The 23,184-nt window shown below is 42.4% G+C and overlaps 2 protein-coding genes across 2 annotated transcripts; both read right to left on the reverse strand.

Annotated features, from left to right (window-relative positions):
* Positions 1-3,927: 3,927 nt before the first annotated feature.
* chrnd (cholinergic receptor, nicotinic, delta (muscle)) lies at positions 3,928-11,419 on the reverse strand. The gene is made up of 12 exons (XM_053412689.1): positions 11,324-11,419; positions 9,605-9,750; positions 6,933-6,977; positions 6,677-6,786; positions 6,281-6,436; positions 6,045-6,154; positions 5,735-5,935; positions 5,441-5,552; positions 5,170-5,284; positions 4,684-4,894; positions 4,339-4,457; positions 3,928-4,114 (listed from the first exon to the last, which is right to left on the reverse strand). Exons 1-12 carry the CDS (start codon positions 11,379-11,381, stop codon positions 3,932-3,934), a joined length of 1,566 nt encoding a protein of 521 aa, XP_053268664.1. The 5' UTR covers positions 11,382-11,419; the 3' UTR covers positions 3,928-3,931.
* An 846-nt stretch (positions 11,420-12,265) lies between these two features.
* cip2a (cellular inhibitor of PP2A) lies at positions 12,266-20,705 on the reverse strand. Its single transcript, XM_053412536.1, has 22 exons — positions 20,642-20,705; positions 20,291-20,415; positions 19,066-19,213; positions 18,656-18,768; positions 18,234-18,328; positions 18,036-18,132; positions 17,710-17,832; positions 17,122-17,267; positions 16,958-17,033; positions 16,554-16,796; positions 16,304-16,466; positions 16,061-16,208; positions 15,686-15,785; positions 15,447-15,565; positions 15,114-15,294; positions 14,816-14,890; positions 14,443-14,553; positions 14,133-14,329; positions 13,614-13,727; positions 13,400-13,482; positions 13,009-13,148; positions 12,266-12,859 (listed from the first exon to the last, which is right to left on the reverse strand). The coding sequence occupies exons 2-22, from the start codon at positions 20,390-20,392 to the stop codon at positions 12,713-12,715; spliced, it is 2,721 nt and encodes a 906-aa protein (XP_053268511.1). The 5' UTR covers positions 20,393-20,415; positions 20,642-20,705; the 3' UTR covers positions 12,266-12,712.
* Positions 20,706-23,184: the final 2,479 nt, after the last annotated feature.

Consider the following 23,184-nt stretch of genomic DNA (forward strand, 5'->3'; position numbering starts at 1 on the left):
ACACGTTATTATGTCGTGGTCACATAATATATTTTTTACCATCTTACACATTGACACGATCCCAGATGTTTTACCAGCTGTTCTTCCTGCATTTAGCAGCTGTGACTGAGTTTCTTTTATTCTTGATCATGTCAATGTCAATTTTATTTATATAGCACATTTAAAAACAACTTGGTTTACCAAAGTGCTTTACAGGTGTAATGGAACAACCAAAGGATAGTAAAAACGTAATACATTATAGTGCAAGTAATATCAATAAATACAATTATTATCGTAAAATAAATACAAATAATATAAATATAAGTTACACGATAAAATCAGCTGCGATGAAACGTTCTCAACTTGAGGAGAAAGCCTGGGAGAACAGGTGTGTTGTTAGTAGTGATTTAAATTGTGTTAAGGACGGGACAGATCTGATGTGAAGTGGTTGTTGTTCCACAGGTTTGGTGCTGCTACTGCGAACGCGTAATCTCCTCTGGTTACTAGCCTTATCTGAGGTTTGTCGAGGAGCAGTTGATGGCTGATCTCAGTTAGAGTTGTGTGTGTGTCTTTAGGAGCTACTTCTGATCTGGGGTAGAGGTGTGTGTGTGAGTGTCCTTTTTCTTTCACTGTGAAAGTGTGTGACCATGGTTACCAAGGGTCCTCTGGAGTCTCGAAATGGAAACAGCCTAGACATACTCATAGAAGCATCTGACTGTTGGGAGAAATAATTCAGAATGTTACCTTTCAAAAGAGACCAAAACCATGCATGTACTCCAAATGGTTCAAGAACAGCTTTCAATTTACTTTAGGTATGTCTAAGACAGCACTGTGCAGCGGTTTAAAACCTACCTGGAACTATTCATATACATTATTGTTGATAAGAAATGCCTGCAACTGGGTGAAAACTACCTTCTCTAGGATTTTGGAAAGGAATGGCAGCTTAGAAATGGGCCTGAAATTAGAGAGAACAGAAAGATCAAGGTTGTCTTTCTTTAACAAGGGCTGTACAACAGCATGTTTAAAGGCAGCTGGGACACTACCATAGGGAAGACAGGTGTTAATCAATGACATAATACATGGGCAAACAGTATCAAAGACTTCTTTAAGCAGACTGGCGGTGATGCTGTCGGAAGGAAAATTTGTGGGTCACAGATGGTGAACCACCTCGGATAGGAAGGGTATTGATATGGGCTCGAATTGACCAAAGACAGCCGGGAGCATGTGAGCGTGTTCATTCCAACACGTGAACATGAAGCAGAGAGGAAGCTGCTCCACCTCTGAACAGGACTGATCCCTGCTGCTCTTTCTACTGGATGAGCTGCATCACTGACTCACAGCTGATGAAGTGAGTCTCTGTGACACTGATGTCTTCTTCTCTCAACAGCTGGAGGTTGGATGGACCTTTTTGGAACTCTGTGTCCTGAGGATCCAGAGGCTGAAGCAGCAGCAGCTTGTGTGTAGAGCGGCTCTGACTGGGCCTTGTTGCTGGGAGGCAGAGTGGAGACAGAGCTCCAGAGGAATCAGAGGAGGTGGTTGTAATATGTAACTTCACCACTAGATGGCCCTCCGCACCGATTGTGTTTATTCACATAAAGAATGTGTTTATTGAAATGACACAACACAAGCAGAATATATAACCCCTCTATAAAGAGTCACATATATGTGTTTAAGTTTCCTTTATTCTGTTCCACCTTTATCTCTCAGTGTGTCTCCATGTGTGTAGAACCACATTCTGTTTGTTTATGATCTTAAAGTTCCTGGATTCACGTCACAAATTGATTCAGTTCAACACAAAGTTCAACACAATCAAATCACTTTGAGTTTAAAATCAAAGTTTTGTCTTTGACACAAAAGATAAAAACTCTGAACTTAAAAATGGGACGTTTTCATTTCTGCATCAGGTGCAGAGCGGTGGTGGCTTTTCTACTTTTGACCCACAGGTGGCGCTGCAGTATAACAGCAGCACATCCCAGTCAAAGCCTTTATATTCAGTCTATGAGTCAAACACATGGATCATTTCCTCTGTGACAAACCAGATGTAACGAGAAGAAAAACATCTCAGAGAGAAAAGTTCTGTTTCTACTTGTCTCTGCTTTAATGCTCAATAAACATCCTTCCACCGACTTCACTGGAATCATGACTCAGCTTTTCTTTCCTCTTCAAACAAACTGGTGGAAACATCTCGTCCTTGGTGCAGGTAAAAGAACAAAATCACCAGTTTGACATAATGGAAACAAGCAGAAGAAAAGTGAATGAGACATTTACAGTATGAAGAAGAGTCGATGAAGAGCAGAGCATCTTTAAGTCTCTGAGGAAACTGCTTAATAAACATTTTACCATATTTAATAGAAAACTGACCCGAGGACGTTTTATACAAACGTAGATGAAGATTCTTGTTGTACGTTCTCGACCACCACCTCAGAACAACCACCAGGGGGAGACTGTAGCAGGCCTCTGGGAACAGCAGCATGCTGGGAAATAATTGATGATGGGAGGTTCCCAGCAGAGACAAGGGACAGAAAGTGTCGGAGAGATGATGTCCTGAAGACAGTGGACATTCTGGGCCTGTTGTGTTGAACAGTTTGTGTTATTTTGTGGAGACACTTGTCTCAACATGATGGTTTCACTTCATTTTTAAGCATGAAGTAGTTTCAGGTTTAAGTTTAGGTGAGATTAAGTTTGTGTTTATCTCAGGTTCAGGTTAGTTTAACTTCTTTCTCTCCCTCAACACATGTTTGAGGTGAACTGGAGCAGAGTGAGACATCTGTCTAACTTACGCCCATTTCTAATATGAGAATAATGTGAGAAGAGAAAAGAGTTTTTATTGACAAAGAGAAAACTACAGGACATCACAAGACTTAGTGTGGAAATGAGGACGGGAAAGTGTCTCCGTCTGATTTCTGTCTTTAAGAGACGAGTTGGAGAGTGGGGGGGCAAGGAGGAATCAGAGATAATAACAGTTTAAAGATGTCTCACGTTGAATCATTGATTGATCCTGAGTTTTATTCATGTTCAGGTGAGTGTAGTTTAGTTGTTGACCTCTGATATAAAAGTTCACAGGATGCAGCTTGGGTTGAAATACAGGAACTAACACACTGTGTCTTTTTGTGTCTCAGATCAAATACTTTGTGTTTTTAACGATGAGTCACAGTTTTCAGGTCGTTGTCTCCTCCAGACAGAGACAGTCTCTGGAGTGTGGACAGACTGTGAGGACGTCCGGTCTCCAGGTTTCTGTACGTCTCAGAGTATTTTGATACACAGCTCCCATCTACATTCTGGACAGAAGTATTTGACTCTTGTACTTGTATGTGTCCAGTACATCCAAGTGTTTTCTGGCTCTGTTGTCTTGTTGTGTGGATTTGCATCCCAGTCTCGTACTGAGTAAAACCTCCGTCAGCCATGAGACGTCATTTTAGCCAGAGAGTCTTTTGTCTTTTGTATGTTTGATTATTTCATAAATACTAGATGCAGTAGAATATCATTTACTGAGTATTCACATGTTAACTGTGTTGGTTTTTGATGACATTTTAGAAAAACTTTTATTTTCCTGCATTAAGCTTCTTTTTCTTCTAATGTCACCAGTGTTAAGTTTTTGATTTAGTGTGTGTGTGATGACGGATTATACTAAGTTTATTTACATTTGATTTCAAAAGATGATCGCTCAGTTATGTTCTTAATAATAATAATAATAATAATAATAATAATAATAATAATAATATATGCAGAACAAAAACAAAATCAAAGATGTCCACTGAGTATAAATGTTTATTCAAACCGCACAAATCAAATTAAAATACTAGTTTAATTATTCTGTTATTCTGTTGTCCACTTTTAGTTGAAGAAACACACAACTATGCACCTGGACCCACAAATAATATAGAGGCAACAAACTCTAGACCCACATGGCAGTGAGTGTGTTTGTGTGTGTGTGTGTGTGTGTGTGTGTGTGTTACAGCAGCCGTGGGTTTTCCTCTCTGTAGTCGTGTGTGTCTCCCTTAAAGGGCAGGTGGGGGGGGTGGTTGCAGATTCCCATCAGGAAGATGATGATGGTGCCGAGCGTCATCACCGGAGTGACGAGGAAGAGGCAGAGACGATCCACCGTGCGGGCGATGCCGCTCCAGTTGTCTTTCTCCTGTGAACACACAACCACACGTTGCATTCTGCACACAAGGCTGAAGGTGTGAGGTCAGAGTGAGACGCACACAGCGAGTGAGCGTTACACAATGTTACACTAAAGTTTAACTCTGCTTCATGGCACAGTGCATCGAGTAATTCATCTCATTCATCTGTGAGTCAAAAGCTACAGCAGACTTCTGCTTTCCTCTGTGTGTGTGTGTGTGTGTCTGTGTGTGTCACCTCGTTGTAGTCGTTCTTGTTGCGCATGTGTTTGATGATGTAGTTCGCTCCGTCCACGGCCGGCTTGATCTCTGCGTACAGCTGCTCTGTCATCCCTCCGTCGTCCTGTGGACTCACCACTGCACAACCAGAGCAAACACACAGAGCAGGTTAGCGTAGACAACACACACACACACTTCTACACAACAACACAAAGAGCTCAAACACAAAGGAGTTTGTCTTTTCTCTGGATGAAGCCGTGCTACACATTGAGGGACTGGTCTCTCTGAGTGGTGCTGGGTGGAGCAGCTTGATGGAATCTAACTGTCTGAAGTGTGAACTCCACTGAGTGACCTGCTCTCGAACCTGCAGCGTGTGTGGTCCGTGTGGTCAGCCCGTGTCTCACTGACTGCTTCTCGAACATCAGCTCGCTGCGGGACTTGAAGCTGTAGTACTCCTCCGCCGCGGCGATGTACCCCACCGAGCTGGACCGCCGGGGCAGCGCTCGATCCCAGTGGGGCTCCTCGTCCGAGGGGTGGGACATGCGCAGGATCCGGGGCAGGCGCTCCAGGAAGAACTGGTCAGAGAAGAGGGTAAATTAAATCAGGCTTTAAAATGTATTCTTAAATAAACTCTTCTTTTAAGAAGCTAAAGTCTTTGAGCCACAGCAGGAAAACTCTCGGTCATCTTTTAAAAAGGAATGATTAGAAATAAGATCCAGAAGTCACACCAGAATCTAAGCAGGTCAAATTGTTCCAATAGAAAACTGGTTAATCGCAGAGAAACTGTGTGTGTGTGTGTGTGTGTGTGCGTGTGTGTGTTTGTGTGTGTCTGTGTGTGTGTGTGTGTTACCTTTTTGGTCCAGTCAGACATGACGTGTGTGCTCGGGGTCCTGAAGTGCAGGTTGAGGACAACCACACAGTTCAGCACCACCACTGTAACCAGCACCATGATGAACATCAAATACCTGAGACACACACACACACAGACACACACACACACACACACACACAGACACGTGATGTATAAAGAAACAGAAAAACTCAATGCTTCATCCTTTGTATCTTAGATTGTTGTCTTTATTAGGTGTGTGTGTGTGTGTGTGTGTGTGTGTGTTACCTACTTGACAATAAGTGGTACAGACATGGAAGTCTCTGGGAGTCTTTGAGAAATCAGCAGCAGAAACACAGACTGAGCCAAGAGCACAGAGATGGACAAGGTCATCTTCTCACCACCTACACAATCACACACATACACACACACACACACACACACACACACACACACACACACACACACACACACACACACACACATACACACACGTGTAAGTGTTTAAATTCTAGGAACCACTCCTCATTCCTCAAAGTGTGTCTCCTGTAAGTCGGAGGTGTGGGGGGGGGGGGGGTGCACTGACTGTCAGCCGGCAGGTAGTAGACCAGCGAGGCCAGGAAGGAGATGAGCACACAGGGGATGATGATGTTGACGATGTAGAAGAGAGGTTTGCGTTTGATGACCAGGTAGAAGGTGATGTCCTGGTGCTTGTTGCTCTCCATGGGAATGTGTTTGTACGTGTTCCTCTTGGCCGGCCGGTGGTTGATCTCCCACTCGCCGTTTTCTGCCGAAACCAGTGAGGAGCAGCGACAGAGACAGAACAAACCCAGACTGAGGTTCAGATCAGTGAGCTGAGGTCAGGAGGAACTCATTGGACTGGACGTGTGCGTCACCTGTGAAGCTGGCCGGGTCGATGATGATCCACTCCACCGTCCACTTGCTGGTTTCGTCCGCCTCCTCCTTCAGCAGCATCCGGATCTCTTTGGCGTTGTAGGTCAGAGAACTGCAAAGCAACATGGGAAATGGAGTTTTCAGGTTCATGAACAAAGTGACACACTCGACGCTCATCATCACTGATCCATGTTTCCTACAAGAATCAAAACTGAAGCATGTGTGGATTCTGTCTTACGTGAATTTGAGCGTGCAGTTCTGCCAGTCGAAGGGGAAGAAGTTGACGTTGATGGAGCAGGAGGAGCGGAAGATGGCGGGAGGCAGCCAGTAGCAGAGCCCAGTGGGATCCACCAGCACGTTGCTGTAGTAGGCCACCTGGAACTGGGCATCGTTACTGGGGAGAGGCAGAGGGGCCCAGTTAGATCGTATTCTGATCTACTCTGATTTCTCCTCACATACAAACACATGAGGAGAAATCAGAGGCTGGTGGTCTTGTTCAAGGTCAGAGGACGAAGAACGGTTCTTTAATCCAGATTTAGAGATTATAGGTAAGATATATATTTATATATGTGTGATAAACATGTTTTCATTTTGTCTCCATACACACAAATGAATACAGAGAATTGAATCTCACTTGTTCTCCAGCACAATCTCCGGCAGCCACACCATGCTGGGCGGCAGGCGAAGCATCTCAATACCATCGAACTCTGTGGAGTTCCACGACAGCCGGTAGTCGGTCCACGTCTAACACATGCAACAAAGCAAAAACACAAAATATACAAACACAGCAACAGTTGAGGGTCAGTCAAATGTGCAGAAAGGTGTGTGTTATTAGAGGATCTAAGCAAACAAATATACAGATATTTTCCTGTAAAAGAAGTTTTACGTACATGATCGATCCATACGTTCGTCAGCAGGGTCTCGTCTACTTCTTTCTGAAGTAGAAAGACACATATGAGACTTTATCATTACCTCCATCTTCAAGGTCAGGGTTCGTCTGTGTGTTAGTTTGCAGGATTACGTAAAAACTCCTGGACTGATCATCTAGCAACTTGGTGGACGGACGTGTTATCTGTCGAAAACAACTCAGTAATAATAATTCATTGATCTTGATGAAGAAAAGGTGGAGTGAATTGTGTGAGAAATTTGGTGTAGATCCAGATAGAAATCCGGATCTAGTGAATTAAAGTGTTTCATACGGAGACTGTTTGGCCTCGGAGGGATGAACTTTACTCAGAGAAATTCTAGCTCTTAAATATAATGGAGTGAAACAAGCTCAAAGTAAGTATTAAAGGCACACCATTCTATGGTAACACTTTTTAAGCACTATTGCACAACATAAATGGTGCCCCGTGTGAGGCAGAGTACAGTTTCATTTCTGGCAAAATTCAGAAATAAGTGAGAATAGTTGAGAACTACCATTTTATGTTCCCAAGGTGTCTGCCATCGCAACACTTAAAGCCATGATTGATTTATAAACTTAAATCTAATCCTTGAATTTCAGATCCAACAATGGAGAACCCCTGTGTAGAACAATTAGTTTCTTCCCTAGCACCGAGCCTGACCGCTGGCTATCCTGAATTCATCAACAAGTTGAACTTCCATGAGTGTAATAAAGAAATAGATTCTCTACTTAATGACAGGTGTGAGGCACAAACAGCATCAAAGGGTCCATTGTTGAGATGTATGATTCTTAACTTCCACAGGCAAATCAACCTTGCCTGTCAGAGCAAAGCAGCCATGGAACAGGAGGTAAATGCCCTTAGAGCACAAAATGCTTTCCTCCTCCAGGAGGTTCAGACTGCTAGTAAGAATACTCTGCACTATTTGGAAGACCTGCACTCAGCAGAGTCAGATCTGTTTTCACACAAGGAGGAATTGTTCAAACTTAGATTAGAAGGCGCGGCCTCACATCAGTTTTTGAACCAATGTGATTCTGGTTACTCCGATTCATACTCCTCTGATAGTGTACGGTTAACTCCCTCTTCACTCCCAAGATGGGACAGACTCCCATCCGACCCGAAGTCTTTGGGAATGAAGTCACTCTCGGATCCTCCACTGACAGGAAGAGCTAACAGCTTCCTATTCAAAAATGTTTTAGCACCTCCCCCTCAACCAGAGAGACCTGCAGCAGGTGATGCACGCAGCCGGACCTCACAGTGTCCGCGCTTCAAGTTGCTTGAGTTTCTAGCTAAAGATGTTAAACAATTTGATCCAGACAACTGTGATAACAATATTGATAATTACTTTAGAGAACTAGATCTCAGCTTAAGTGATGTGCCAAATGCAACAGAAAGAGAGAAGGTTAGACTTGTGTTAAAAACCAGCTCTACAGCTGTTCACAAGTTTATTCGGTCACTTCCTTCCAGTGTCACCAGTAACTACACAGAGCTATGTCAAGCACTAGTCGAGGAATTCTCTTCTACTGCTGATGAGATAACAGCCATTGTTACAGCATCCAAAATTAAACATTCACGTCGCGAAAATCCCAAGGATTATTTCAGACGTTTGAGGCATGTTTATTTTCAAGGAAAGAACGAACCAGGCCTAGAAGAAAATCCCACCTTCAAGGCCATGTTCTTACGCAATTTACATCCATGTATACGCACACATGTTGTACTGATGACACAGGAAGAAAAACCTTCAATGCAGCAGATCAGGAAGATGTCACAGGTGGCTTGGGAAACTGTTGTCACTCTCAAGGCTACAGTTGGTGCAACTGAGCCTGTCAGAACAAACACCAAGGTGTCAAATTTATCCACAGCCTCAAAACGCTCCCCTCACAACAAAACAAGGGGGGGGGGGGGGGCAGCAGGCAGCATGGGGACACAGAGCGTATCCGCCTTGTGTCCCCATGCTCCGAGTTCCGAGAGATAGGCATTCCCACAGTAGAAGCTGTAGGAAGCCGTACTCTGACATTTTGGCCCAAACAAACTACCACTACTCAGAAGAGTAGCATCTCTGAGTACAGTCCATTTTGAAAGCAAGCTCAGGAAGGCGTTACTCTTTGGTCAACCACCATTTTGAGAGCCCCTAATTTACATACATACACTCACACACCTCCTTGTTAGTTAGTTCGATTGTTTAGTAATTTGTGTTTTTATACTTTATTATGTTCATAATAAATGTTTTCTTTCACAAATGTTCTGTCATTAATGTTGCATAAGTGAATTTTGCCAACCGTTACACTGTTAAGAACTCCATAACCTTCACTGTTCATTATATAATAATTAATAGTAATTATTGAGATTTCTAATTGAACTAGATCTAAATGAGACTGATCTTAATCAATAAATTGGCTATTTTCCCCTTCTTTGAAGGGTGGTGCCCCGCGAGAACTTTAACAAACTAAAGTTATGATCTAATACTAATATTTTAAATATTAATGTTTTGTATTTTATTTTGATAACCACATTTATTGAGTGCCTAAAGGCACACCATTCTATGGTAACACTTTTTTAGCACTATTGCACAACAAAGTGATGTTTTACACTCATCAAAAAAACTTCATTTCACTCAAACAGTGAGAGACACACACAGTTTAAAACAGACGTCCTGGTACCAGAGAGATGAGGTTGGACAGAGTGAGGGCGAGGTACACGTCCACGGCGTCCTGCTGCCTCTCTGTGGGACGCAGCTCTTTGTTGTATCCTCGCTCCTGAAACAGGTAGTGAATCAAACGCTCCTCCTCGTTCCTGCCCCAGCACTCTGACACACACACACACACACACACCATAAGTTTACATTTACATCAGCAGCATGACGTCACCTGTGCACGTCAAAGAACAGGGCCTCACTCCTAACCCACAAAGCAGTGTGTGTGTGTGTGTGTGTGTGTGTGTGTGTGTGTGTGTGTGTGTGTGTGTGTGTGTGTGTGTGTGTGTGTGTGTGTGTGTGTGAATGCCTACATGCTGCTCACGTTTCAGTCCCTCATGGCAGCTGCTGTGACACAAGTTCACTTCTACAGAGCTCAAACTGAAGCTGGCAAACATTTCTCATCTCCACACGTCCCCACAGCCATGATTCTCTGTTTGTTTATCTGTTTGTTTCTCTGTTTGTTTATCTGTTTCTTTATCAGTTTGTTTCTCTGTTTGTGTATCTGTTTGTTTATCAGTTTGTTTCTCTGTTTCTTTATCAGCTTGTTTCTCTGTTTGTATCTCTGTTCGTGTATCTGTTTGTTTATCTGTTTGTTTCTCTGTTTGTTTATCTGTTTGTTTATCAGTTTGCTTCTCTGTTTGTTTATCAGTTTGTTTCTCTGTTTGTGTATCTGTTTGTTTATCAGTTTGTTTATCTGTTTCTTTATCAGTTTGTTTATCTGTTCGTGTATCTGTTTGTTTCTCTGTTTGTTTATCTGTTTGTTTATCTGTTTGTTTCTCTGTTTGTTTATCAGTTTGTTTATCAGTTTGTTTATCTGTTTGTTTCTCTGTTTCTTTATCAGTTTGCTTCTCTGTTTATTTATCTGTTTGTTTCTCTGTTTGTTTCTCTGTTTGTGTATCGGTTTGTTTATCAGTTTGTTTCTCTGTTTGTTTCTCAGTTTGTTTATCTGTTTCTTTATCAGTTTGCTTCTCTGTTTATTTATCTGTTTGTTTCTCTGTTTGTTTCTCTGTTTGTGTATCGGTTTGTTTATCAGTTTGTTTCTCTGTTTGTTTCTCTGTTTGTTTATCTGTTTGTTTCTCTGTTTGTTTCTCTGTTTGTGTATCGGTTTGTTTATCAGTTTGTTTCTCAGTTTGTTTATCAGTTTGTTCATCAGTTTGTTTCTCTGTTTGTTTCTCTGTTTGTGTATCGGTTTGTTTCTCTGTTTGTGTATCGGTTTGTTTATCAGTTTGTTTCTCTGTTTCTTTATCTGTTTGTTCATGTGTTTGTTTATAATTGTGGATATTTAGATTTTCTTTCTGTTAAGTTGAAGCCCTGTCACGAGGTTCCTTTCAGCTGTTTAAATTGTAGTTAAATCTCATTTCTGACACTTGATTCTTTCTTTGCATTGAAGAAGATTAATCCAGTTAATTTTCCTTTAAAATAGAACTGAAATGTTTGATTATCAGGATTGTTGACAAACAGATTTGCTTCATCTGTCGATTGGCGACTCGAAGTTTTTACAACTTCTCCGTGCAGGGGTCCAGATGAATGTTAAGTAACGACTCAATGTGTGAAGATGAATCAAAACAAGAGGTATTTACAGATGACACCAACATTTCTGCTGCTTTTATCATAAACAGTTTTTAACTTTGGATTCACATCAAAAATTGAGATCAGGTGAGATTTGAAAGGAAGACTCACTCACCAGATGAGAGCAGTGTGAGGAGGAACACGGAGCCGAGTGCTGCAGCCTGGAGCTTCATGTCGGACTGAAGGCTCCCCCCCGACCTTCTGCCCAAAGACCACGTGAGTGACAGGAGGCAGCTGCAGGAAACCAGGAGGAGAAAATAGAAAACAGATCGAGCAGCCGGCTGCTGTCACCTCCACACTGAACAGGAAACAGTGTGTGTGTGTGTGTGACAGATACAGTAATATAACAGTAAACATGTGATCAAACATAAATGTTGATTTGACTATCTGCAGCTGAACATAACACCATGTGCTCAATGTAAAATATCAAGTTTAAAAACCTTTTATTATTAAATTCAGGATCTTAATACTTGAAAGCAGTTGGATTAATGGACAAGGTGCGTTAGAGTTTATGGATTTAAGAGTCAGATAAATTCAAAAGTTCTGAATCCTGTCACTCACCTGATAGAGAATTTGAAGAACCCATTAATTTATGGTTTACTTTTGTTTTTAGTTATTAACATTAATGATGTTCTCTCTATATACAGCCTCACTTTGTTGTCTCCTAGTATCACCGACTGTTGCTTTATTAAATTATTAAATCACAGGAATATCTTTCTGTTCTTGTAACAGCACGACAGTTTTAAAGTAGAAAGAAATTCTAATACCAATATATCAACTGACATTTATGTCTTTACCAAACTCCTGTGACAAAGAAATGAATTGGGGTTTGACATTTTAGTTTAACCGTAAAATTAATTATAAATAACTACAAAAATAATGAAAACATGACACAATCACCCATCTCTTATAAATAAACAACTGGTCACAAACCATCGGTCCCGACAAATTTCCAAGCTCCATCAGGACGTCTGTCACTCACAGCTCAGAGTTGCAATTTAAAAACTTTATTCCCACACTGAAGCTCAGTCTCGACTTGTGAGAGAAAGTCAAAGAATTCAAACCGAATCAAGTAATTTATTCAGATCTGGACAGAATCTGATCAAATGAGTTTTACTTGAGGAAAATCAGCTCATAAACATATTTACAAGAAAAAGCAGCAGCGTCACTTCACTGTTTTATATTGAATCTAAAATACACACATTTGATTTGGCCTTAAATCCAGTAAAAATACAAATACATCATTTATTTATCAAACAATAAAAGACAGACACAAACTTACAAAGATTTCAATATGACTTTAAAAATACTAGATTCATTTAAAAAGGAGACCAAAAGTCTGAGACCATGAGACCGTGTGAACTGATCTCAGACTTCTAGTTCTTTGTGTTTTATTAAGTATAGTTATATTTAAAAAAAAAACATACAGTATGACAGATTAAAAAAAGAACATAGTTAATAAAGTTCCTTTAAGTCTGTTTTCCCTCGGTCACTCCTCTGCTCCTCAGAGCGACAGGTTGACGTCGCTCTTCATCTTGCCGCTGCTCAGGCTGTGGATCATGGAGATCATGGCCGAGTGTTTGTTCAGCTCGTCCTCCTTCTGCTTCAGCTTCGTCTCCACCTGGCTCTTCTGCAGCTCCAGAGAAGACGCCTGGACAAGAGGAAACGGCAAAGTTCTCAGTATCAGAAATCATTTAAGGTCTCAAGACCCATTTTGTGAGCGTGCAGCAGTTTTAAACGAGGCCTCGGGTCTTGTGATGTCTGCCGGTGTCTGATCTTTGCTCTAATGCTCCTCGTTACCTTGATGCTGGCGTCCTTCCTCGCCTGCTCCGTCTTGTTCAGTTCTTTCCTCAAAACATCCACCGTCTCCTCCAGGTCCCTCCTCTCCTGATCCTTCTCCTTCACCTTCTGCTCCTCGGCCCGCAGTTCACCACGTAGACCTGACGAGAAGGAGGCGGGATTTATTCAAGAACAGACGCACTGTTATTCTTATCACGACCTACAGGGGGTGCCAGAGGGATTCTTGACTAAATCCAGGAAACAGACGTCAAACATGGGATTTTTCTTGGTGATTCTGGTAAAAACATGAAACTCTGCAGAGATGGTGCTGAGTGTGTGTCGGTAACCAGCAGGTGAACATGACCAGTCGTGACAACAGCCTGCTCTCATTAGGATTCAACCTCTCACTGACCTGTGATGTCACTGTTTCTCTGCTGTAGATCTGAACGGAGAGATCTGACCTCCTCCTCTCTCTCCACCAACTCTGACGCCATCCTAAGAAAGAGAAGAAGACACTGAGACGTGAACCTTCGACTGAAACGGACGACTTCCATGTCAAGCTTTTCTGTTCAGACAGAGAAAGATGGAGGGAGACATAAAGGTACTAAGATGTCCGTGTGAATTACTTTTCGTGTTGCAGCTGCAGAGCTTCGTGGTTCTTCCTCAGAGCGTCGCTCTGTTTGGTGAGAGCGACGTGAGCGACCTGCTGCTCCCTCAGCAGCCGCTCGCTCTCAGTGAACCTGCACAGGAGAACAACCTGTCACACATCTACAGGGACAAGACCATCGATCCCAGTAGATCAGCCTCAACCTGTGAGGAAACTTTTCATATATTATATTATCATTATGAATATCGTTATTCATTTTCAGTAGATAAAGTGTAAGTCAAAGTCACTTCTTTCTACACGATCTGGTTTATGCAGCCAAAACATATTTGTTCTAGCAACTGGTTAATTTATGAGCAAAGAATTTAGTTTTTGGATTCGATATACAAATTACAAAACTTTTCTGTATATGTGGGGTTTAACAATTTTCCAATGTTCATCTGTGGTTTTCAAAACCTGCCTCCTCCCTGATTCATACACACTACAGAGGTTTAATGATTTATGTGCCTATGTTTCCAGCTGCTGTCCCTCTGCCTCTCACCTGCTGAGCAAGGCGTTGTATCCTCCTTTCAGACCCTGGTGCTCCTCAGTGTCCTGCTGCAGTTTGGCGTTGTGCTGCAGCAGCTCCTCCATGTCGGCCTTGGAGCGCTTCACCTCCAGCACCTGGTTGCTGAGCTCGCTCTGCAGATCCTCGCGCCGCCGCTCGGCTTCCTTCAGCAAAGAGCCAAGTTTCAGAGCCTGAGGAGAAAGAAGCAGAAGCAGATAAGTGACAGTGACCAGAGGATTCAGGAAGCAGAGGAGGAGACTGACTGACGGCCTCAAGGTTTGTGTGTGGTAAGTGTCGGGGTCACCTCGGCCTCAGCTTGAGCTCGTTGGAAGCGAAACTGAGAGAGAAGACGGTCGGCCTGAGAGAGAGCGAGAGCCTTTGCCTCCAACAGGTCCTGCAGGCGACTCTCCTGAGACTGATCACGTGACAGGAAGAGAAATAACCCTCATTTAAAAAACATACACCGTAAAATATGACCACAGAATAAGCAGGATTTACTGCAGTGAAAATATAATGATTGAGAAACAAGAAAAACCCTTTGACCTCAGATCATAACACACTTCTCTGTGATTCCTTTAATTACACATCTTTTAAAGAAAAATAAGAAATTAATTTACATACATAAAGCAGTATTCAAAAAGGTAAGTTCTTATATTTCATCTGACAAACGTACTCACCGCAAATGCTGAGATCTTCTTTGCATAAACATCGATGATCTCAGACACATGAGAGTCTTTAACCGGCTCCTGCAGCTACAGAAACAGAGAGTTGGGTTTTTAGCTGAATACTTGTTATGGTCCTGAAGAGACATGATTCAGAAATGCATGATATCATAAAAACATGGCCCCCTTAGATGATTCTATCGATGTCAATGATGAAAATCAGTGAAAACTCTAAACTTCAGTCTCAGTATTCGATGCAGTTTTTTCAAACTGAACAACAAACTATTGATTTTTAAACACACACAGTTTTTACCCCCAGGCCATTCTGCATCTTCTCCACCAGACTGTGGACGCCCCTGCTGGTTCCACTGGAAGAGTCCAGTACACTCATGTTTATCCTGGGAGGTGGGACTTCCTGAACAGCCACACGTTTGACGGACAGCTCACAATCCCTCGGGCGATACGCGTTGTTGGCCGCGATGCTTTCTCCCAGACTTCCACAGAAGGAGATCAACGACAGCACAGTGAGTTTTCTGATTCCTTTCTACAACGGCTCAATGTTGTAAGACCTATGTAAGAATATGTCAGCATTTGTGAAATGTAAATGTGTTTTGTGGCCATTTAAAACCTTCCGGATGTGACTCACACCAACACAGGGAAGTCTGGGAGGGGCGTGGCTTCAAACAGCAGCGAGAGTCCAGTCTGCACACGCTGCCGGTGGTGGGACGTCAGAGCCAGAGAGAGGGGAGTGGCTATCCTTTGATCCTGAATGACAGAGAGAGAGAGAGAAAGATAAGTCACTGACAAAACCACAAAACAGAGAAGAGAGACGGAGAACAGGAAGTGAAAGGTGTGTGTGTGTGTGAATAGTTTTTGAGTGTGTACCTGTAACATCCTGTAGAAGCTGGTCTCCATGTCTTTCACCTGCTGTCTCAGTTTGCTCATCAACTCCAGAGTCTTCAGCAGAGCTTCTGCACACACCTGACTGAGCCGACATCAAAAACACTCGACTAAGAACTTGAAATAATTCAGCTCATTTACTCAAGAAGCCAAACGACAGCTTAAAAACAAATCCATCACAGAGCAAAGTCCTGCTTTCCCCAGGATCAGTAAAGAGCATGTTCTTAAATCCTCTCTATTGAGATGAGAAACATGAAATTCTATTTGGTTCTTATAAGTTATACTGAGCTATGAAAAGAGAACACTGATCAGAACCCATGTTAGTTTAATGTACAGTTCATTCCTTCATCTGGGACTCACCTGAGATCATTGTCAGAGCCGGGAGGGAGGCAGGTAAGAGGGTTGTTGCCGTGACATGAGGAGAGGAGGGACTCGGCCTGCGAGAGGCAGAGCTGAGCGCTCACCTGACGGGACACGATGGACCGGGTGGACTCGTCAGTGCACAGGAGTGGCAGAGTTAAGGCTTCAGAAGCAGCAGAAACACAAGAGACACAATATTCGCCGAAAGAAGAAGCAGAGGCGCCGACCTCCTGTGAAGGATATGAAGCAGCAAGCTGTTGACGTGTGTGATGCGGTGGCAGTGTTTCCTCAGGTGAGCGTCTCCCTTCGCAGGGTCCAGGCCCCTCAGGAGCCCCAGCAGAACTGGAAGCAGCATTTCTATGAAGCTCACAACACGATCAGGTAAAGTATCTGCTCCCAAAGACTCCTGAGGAAACAGGAAAACGGGATCAGAAACAAACTAAAGAGAAAGTAAAAGAGAAAACATTATTTAAAGACAGTTTCCCTCAGCTACCTTCAGTAGCTCATGCAGCAGGTGCAGGGCCTGCAGAGAGCAGGTTTCAGCGCCCTCCACAGGCGAGCTCAGCCACTGCACCAGGGCGAGGCCAGACTGTTCCTTGCGTCCCCCATTATCCAGACCGGGCCCCTGCCTTCGACCCGGGGCTCTGAGTTTGGCTGCAGCCGGTTTGAAAACCACGTCACACAGGAGCGAGCGCAGACCTGAGACACTGCACATGGCCAGGAGCAGCTCCAAGACCTGCAAAACACACACAGTGCGGAATTTGCCTTTTGTTGTGCTTTCACACTTTTTCTCTGTAACCACAAAACTCTCATTCAATTTTTTGCTGCACCAGAATAATGTTGAGCATATGGGCTGTTTAATGTTGAGCGAAGGCTGCCTGGTTTCTCTGGTCTCACCTTGGCTGCAGAATCTGGGTCTTTGGACTGCAACAGTCCTAAGACCTGAGACAAACAGGCTGAGAAGTGCTGATACCTGGCGAAGGAAAGAAAACATCCACATTACCTCACAGCACATAAAGTGAGGTTAACTGAGAAATGTCTGTTTGTGTGTGTGTCTGCACCTTGTGAGGAAGTCTGCTATTTTGGAGTTTTTCAACAAGTCCACCAAGAGATCCACCGAGTATTTTCTTGTCAGAGTTCCGTCTCCGTTCACAATGATGTTGAAAACAAGCTGGAAGGTCTGATGGATGTTCTTTGCGTCAAAGAACTGATGGGAACAAGCAGAGAAGATGAGTGAAGAAATAGTTGTTGAGATGAGTAAATGAGATAAATCACATCACATTTTTGGAACTAGAAACTGAGGTAAAGTGAGGGATATACAGTAAACTGAACAAGTACTTAATCAAGAACACAGAACTAATAATGATAAATTCCCTTTGCTTTCATAACAGCTTCAGTTTGTTCATGACGTGGCTGTCGGGCAGATTCTGCTCCATGTCGACTAGACCGCATCATTTAATTAAGGAGACGTGTCAGCGACATTCATGTCATTACAATGTCAAGGTTTTTCTTGCTTTGAGAAAGAAAGACTTGAGGAGAAAGGAGGAGCCTTGTATCCACAAGTGTTCCGTTTTTAAATTAAAGATGTTAAGTTGTTTACTTTCCCTGGGACTTAAATATAAGTTCAGTCGATTCCTGCAGAGTTTTACCTTCTCGCCAACCTTCTCGTTCAGGGTGAGGCTGGACAGTATGGACAACGTGAAGACCACCACGGTCAGGCTGTTGTGAGCCAGGAAGTTGATCAGTGTGCGATAGAACGGCTTCACATTGTCCTACACAAAAAAACACACATATTACACAGCAGACCCAAGGTGTAACATCCATGTAAGCAATAGAGACAGAACAACTGTACAACTGAGAAGCTGAAACGAGGGGATGTTAAGAAACAAATTAATCTATTCAATACATATTCTGTTGAATCAACTGATTGATTAGTCAACAAATCCTTTCAGCTCTGTCAGTGACGGAGACTCACCAGAGACTTGATGTGGCTCTGCACCGAGTGGTTGTCACGACACAGGTTGGCCATGAGGCCGAGGCACGGCATGATGATGTCATCATTGTGAGACTGGCTGTGGTGAAAGAACGTGATGTGGTTAGCGTGAAGCCAACAATACAAAGTGATCCTTCACTGGGATTTATCATACTGGCTGATGTGAGATGTGGGTTTTACATGTTGGTCATGAGAAAGGCGATGAGCTCGTGGATGTAGTTTGTCGACTGGAAGGTGCGAGTGCTGTACGTCAGTTTCTGCAGCACCTGAAGACACTGGAAACAAATACAACATTAATACATATGACCTATAAGATTACATAGATTGATGCAATACAACTATAACTCATTGTAGCTTGGTCTATTTTAGCTGAGAAATTAAATTACACACTTGAAAAGACCACAAATGCATCACGTCCTCTTCTACTCATGATAGGAAGCAACAGCTTTGACTAACGAATTGTTTTTTGTGATTTGGTGTTAAAGAAATTATATTTAAACAATGAATGCCACTCAAAGCATGTTTTCATATTATGTTTCGAAATGCTCAAGAACAGAGAAGAGGACGCAGGAGGTGACACCAGACGCTGAGCAGGGACTTACCTGCAGGACCAGTGGCTCTGCTGGTGTGACGCTGTGGCAGTGGATGACCGAGGCTAAGGTGCTGGTGAGGTTATAGCTGCTGTGAAGCATCTCCCGACTGTCATCATCACAGGCTGCAGGACAGAGAGGACAAGTGAGATTTAAGATCTATGTCAAGTACCAGAGAATTATTTACACTTGCTCATAAGTGAAGATATGGAAACACCACGTTATCTCTCAAACTACAGACCGTCAGTACGCAGTCTTTACCACAGACACGCAGAGTACAGTCACATTAATTCTGACCGAGGTGATGGCAGACGATCAGTTATCAGTTCCATGTTGGTCTGTTTGTAATCTTATGACACCGTGTTAATATCTGTATCATTAAGACAAACGAAAGGTGTGTATACTGTGTGTATTTACACTACCTAGTTGTGCCAGCAGAGAGATGATGGAGCTGGTCAGGGAGGGGTTGGTGTTTGGGTTTCCAGCCAGCTCCACCAGTCCACTGACACATTCACTGGGTAGAACCTGGCCCGAGGAGAGCAGCTGGTCACATCTCAGTCCTGAGACCTCCTGCAAACACACACAAACACACACTGCATGCTACACTGGTATGAAGCATACAAAGATGGAAAGAAAACCTTTCATCCAGGTTTCAGAGATTCTGTACCAATGATTTGGATAAAACAGAATTTCCTTTTGGGTAAGTTCATTAGAGATGAGCCTGCAGTTATCCCACTGTGGAGCTACCACCATGCGCATGATACTCATATTAACCTCATTCAACCTTTGTCATCACAACATCAAATTTTTTCTGGGCTGTTTTAAAATCTAGAAAGTAAACAAAAACACAAACATCAAAACTTGCCCGACTCTGAATAAGATCCTACATCCCTCCCTCCAGAATCCCTTCTTCCTTCCTTTACTCGTATCTTGTGTCTTCCACTGCTTCCTTCTCTTGCACCACACTTACTTCATCCGTCACCTTGTTTTTAAAAGTACTGTGGCTCAACTCCAACGAGCTTTGAATAAACCTGACTTGACTTAAAACCCTGTGGTAAATATTTGAACACACATTATTGCTTTGAAGAGCGTTTGGCTTTCTTTAAAACACAGGAAGTAAAAAAATAAGATCAGAACTTTCTGATTTAGAGAGCAAACCTGTTCCCTTCTGAGAGAATCGTGATCTCAAATCAAACATTGAACCTGGAACAGACGGATATGAAGGAGCATCCCTCCCTTCAGACCACGGTTCTGTGGTCAGACTGGAACACAGGATCCTCAATAATCCCTGACTTGGACTGGTTACCATCAGGCACACGTTACAGGGACTAAAAGTGTGAAACTCCATAAGAGACATGTTGGTTCTGTCTTGTATGTTAACAACCTTCTTCACTTTGTCTGACACACGCTACACTTTGTTTTTTTTAGGTTTTAATGCCAGTTTATGTTTTTCATCTTTTATGATTTATATCTTTTTAGGGTTTTAAGGGCATGTGCAATATTCTAATCAATTTTTATTCTGCCTAATTATTATTATGGGTTTTACGTGATATGTCCCAGTGTTGTTGTTGTTGTTGTTGTGTCTCCAGGTGCTGGGGACAACCAGGTGTATTGGACGAGAGGAAGTGACGTCCTGAGGGAACTCACCTCCACTTGTTTGTGTAGCTGCGCTGTGTTGTGTGTCGTCCTGCTGCCTCTGTACTGCTGGATGGCCAGCAGCAGGGACTTCAAACACGTCGTCAGGTCCATCCCCAGGGGAGCAGCACCTCGACCTGCGGGCACACAACAGTGAGTCGACACGTCATCATCCTGCGTCCATTAGAGCAGCCGGGATGCTAAGAGCTAGCAGCTAACGAACCCTGCGGCTACAGGCGCAGAAAGTGCACGAGCACCGCTAGAGACTCGAGTTGTGTGTTTCACTCAACAACGCGGTGTGTGTGTGTGTGTGTGTGTGTGTGTGTGTGTCGCTCGCGCTCTACCTGCACTTTGTGTATTTACCTCAGAGAAACGTCACAAACACACAGTCCAGCGTCTTCTTCTTCTTCTTCTTCGTCTTCCCGCCCCCAACTTCAAACTGACCCGGGGCAGACCATTTCAGAGCGGGGGAGGGGGGACTCAACTGTACCAACAGAACTCATCCAGATTGTTTAATGGAATAACGGAGATAGATTATTAAACCAGTAGATAGATTATTAAACCAGTTTTATATTATAACGAGGATATATGACATGATGAACTTTGAGTCTTTGATTGAACGATCTGAGGAAACATTCCCCAGATGCCACGTGATGGGAGGCGTAACGCAAGGTACGGGGGCGGAGTTACGACCGACCGTTGTAGTAAGGAAAATAAAAATACAAAAAAAACAATTATATAAAAATTTAAATAAGCGAGGAGTCACTCGGGGTTAATATCTTAATATAATAATTTTTTTTGAAATTATTCAAGATTGTTAAAACACACAATTTCCCTCAATGTGCACAATATATAACAGTATTTGAACTTTATTTACACAGCTTCTGTTAACATCATTACAAAGTGATTGTGTTGTTGTGTGAATGTGTGTGTTGTGTTGTTTATACCAACCATAGTTTAGTTTAATTGCAATTATATTTTCAACAGAATAACAGATTAAACTTGCATTTCAATTGGATTTGTGTGGTTGAATAAACATTTAAACTCAGCAGACATATGTGTTTTTATTTTTGTTCTGCATATATTATTATTATAATGCTAACACACTTGAAAGTCGCCATTTATAAGCAGCATTTAAACAAATAAAATATGATTGTAAGCAGATATCTGTGTTTTCATGTAGATTCCTTCACGTTTAAATTATAACTGGAGACAAATACTGTAGAATAATGTGCAGCTAAAATTCTCATTGAATGTTTCTATAATGTTTTCGGTTTGTACAGTTTAGTTATAGAAGACAAGTTGGATCACAGAGAGTAAATAAAGACAGACAGCTCCCAAAAAGTTAATAACATTTGATTTGTTTAGTCCATATTCACAAATCTAAATGTGTCTGATAAAACTTAACAAGGTGAGACATCTGCTGTTCTTAACCCTTGAGAGTAAAAATACATAAAACTAACGTAGAAACCTCAGAGAGTCACATGTGAGGATCTGTCCCAGGACGGACAGACGTGCTACAGATCCTGAGAACATCAGAAATATACGACTATGTACAACATTGGTTCGAAGAAACAGTTTTTAACAGTGAAAAGTAAATGAGTTGAGGACTTATTCTCAATAATGGTAGAGTATGTGAGGAGGAACATGGTATAACAATTTTCTTGTTGAAAATAATGGTCAACGATCAGTTGCTATTAGGGTTGCAAAATTCCGGGAATATTCAAAGTTGGAAACTTTCCATGGGAATTAACGGGAATATTCGGGAATATACAGGAATTAACGGGAATTAACAGGAATAAACTAGAAATTTTGTGTGTAATTTATACTAACTGTATTTATCTTTAATATACTTAAATGGCACTTACTTATAGCACTTTATAGTTTTACTTAAAAATTGTACTTTCTTGCTTCTTGTTGTTCTGGGTTTGTACCCTCGGTGTTGAATGCACTTATTGTAAGTCGCTTTGCATAAAACCGTCAGCTAAATTAAATTTGACCGGGAGTGTTGTGTATAGGGCTCGAAAGGGCACATGATCTCCCTTCATTTTTTCGCTTTGCCCTGTGAGCCGTTCTGTAAAATGAGCGGATCAAGGTAACGAAACGTGGACAATGAGTGCAGTGTTCAACACGGAGTGGACAACAAAATACTTTTCACTGAAGTCCAATCGAAGGCTGTATGCCTGATATACCGAGAAACTGTCGCCGTTTTCAAGGAGTACAACATCAGCCGTCACTTTGCTACGAAGCATGCTAACTACGCTAGCAAGCAGTCAACGTAAGAACGGGCGGCTACGGCTCAGAGGTTGGCTGCTAATTTACAGACTCAGCAAAAAAAAATTCTACGACAAACTGCGATTCAAGAGTCAACTACCAAGGCGGGTTTTGTTAAATTGCCTTGCAAATAAATGCTTTGCTATTTGTTTAAGGCCAAATCATTTCATGTAAGGATTTTTCCATTTCATCTATATTAGTTCACAAAAACACTCCATCCATCTGGTCCTGGCCCGGCCCCTCTGTCAAATTTTAGAACCCATTGTGGCCTGCGAGTCAAAAAGTTTGCCCACCCCTGGGCTGGATGAACAGATGAACCATCCTCAATCAGCATGCTGATATATTTTCCCCAGTGATATCATCGAAACTTACCTGACACACTACAGCAGGCCTCAATAGCCCTGCTGTGGTGTGCAGGATGCTGGGAATTATCTGTGCATGTGATGGAAGAATGCAGAGTGGAGGGTTGACATTCAATAGGCAGCGTGTGCTGCATTCCATACATCTTTATAATAGAGTTTTAAATTATGTTTTTATTGCTCAGTGCTTAATTTCGGTATTATTTTTTTTCAAAATTCCCCAAATTCCCGAGCTCAATATTCCCATGGAACAGTGAGATAGATATTCTATAA

The sequence above is a fragment of the Pleuronectes platessa genome, chromosome 20 (genome assembly GCF_947347685.1).
Source record: "Pleuronectes platessa chromosome 20, fPlePla1.1, whole genome shotgun sequence".
Lineage (NCBI taxonomy): Eukaryota > Metazoa > Chordata > Actinopteri > Pleuronectiformes > Pleuronectidae > Pleuronectes > Pleuronectes platessa.

What these genes read in the sequence shown, in the direction of transcription:
- cip2a (XM_053412536.1), bottom strand. Translation starts at nt 20,392, where the DNA reads ATGGACCTGACGACGTGTTTGAAGTCCCTGCTGCTGGCCATCCAGCAG. An exon ending in AGAGCCACATCAAGTCTCTG is followed by an intron (nt 17,833 to 18,035) that starts GTGAGTCTCCGT and finishes TTTTTTGTGTAG; the next exon opens with GACAATGTGAAGCCGTTCTA. An exon ending in AGAAGATCTCAGCATTTGCG is followed by an intron (nt 14,554 to 14,815) that starts GTGAGTACGTTT and finishes TCACGTGATCAG; the next exon opens with TCTCAGGAGAGTCGCCTGCA.
- chrnd (XM_053412689.1), bottom strand. Translation starts at nt 11,381, where the DNA reads ATGAAGCTCCAGGCTGCAGCACTCGGCTCCGTGTTCCTCCTCACACTG. An exon ending in TGTCTGACTGGACCAAAAAG is followed by an intron (nt 4,895 to 5,169) that starts GTAACACACACA and finishes TTCTCTGACCAG; the next exon opens with TTCTTCCTGGAGCGCCTGCC. An exon ending in ACGGACCACACACGCTGCAG is followed by an intron (nt 4,458 to 4,683) that starts GTTCGAGAGCAG and finishes CTGGTTGTGCAG; the next exon opens with TGGTGAGTCCACAGGACGAC.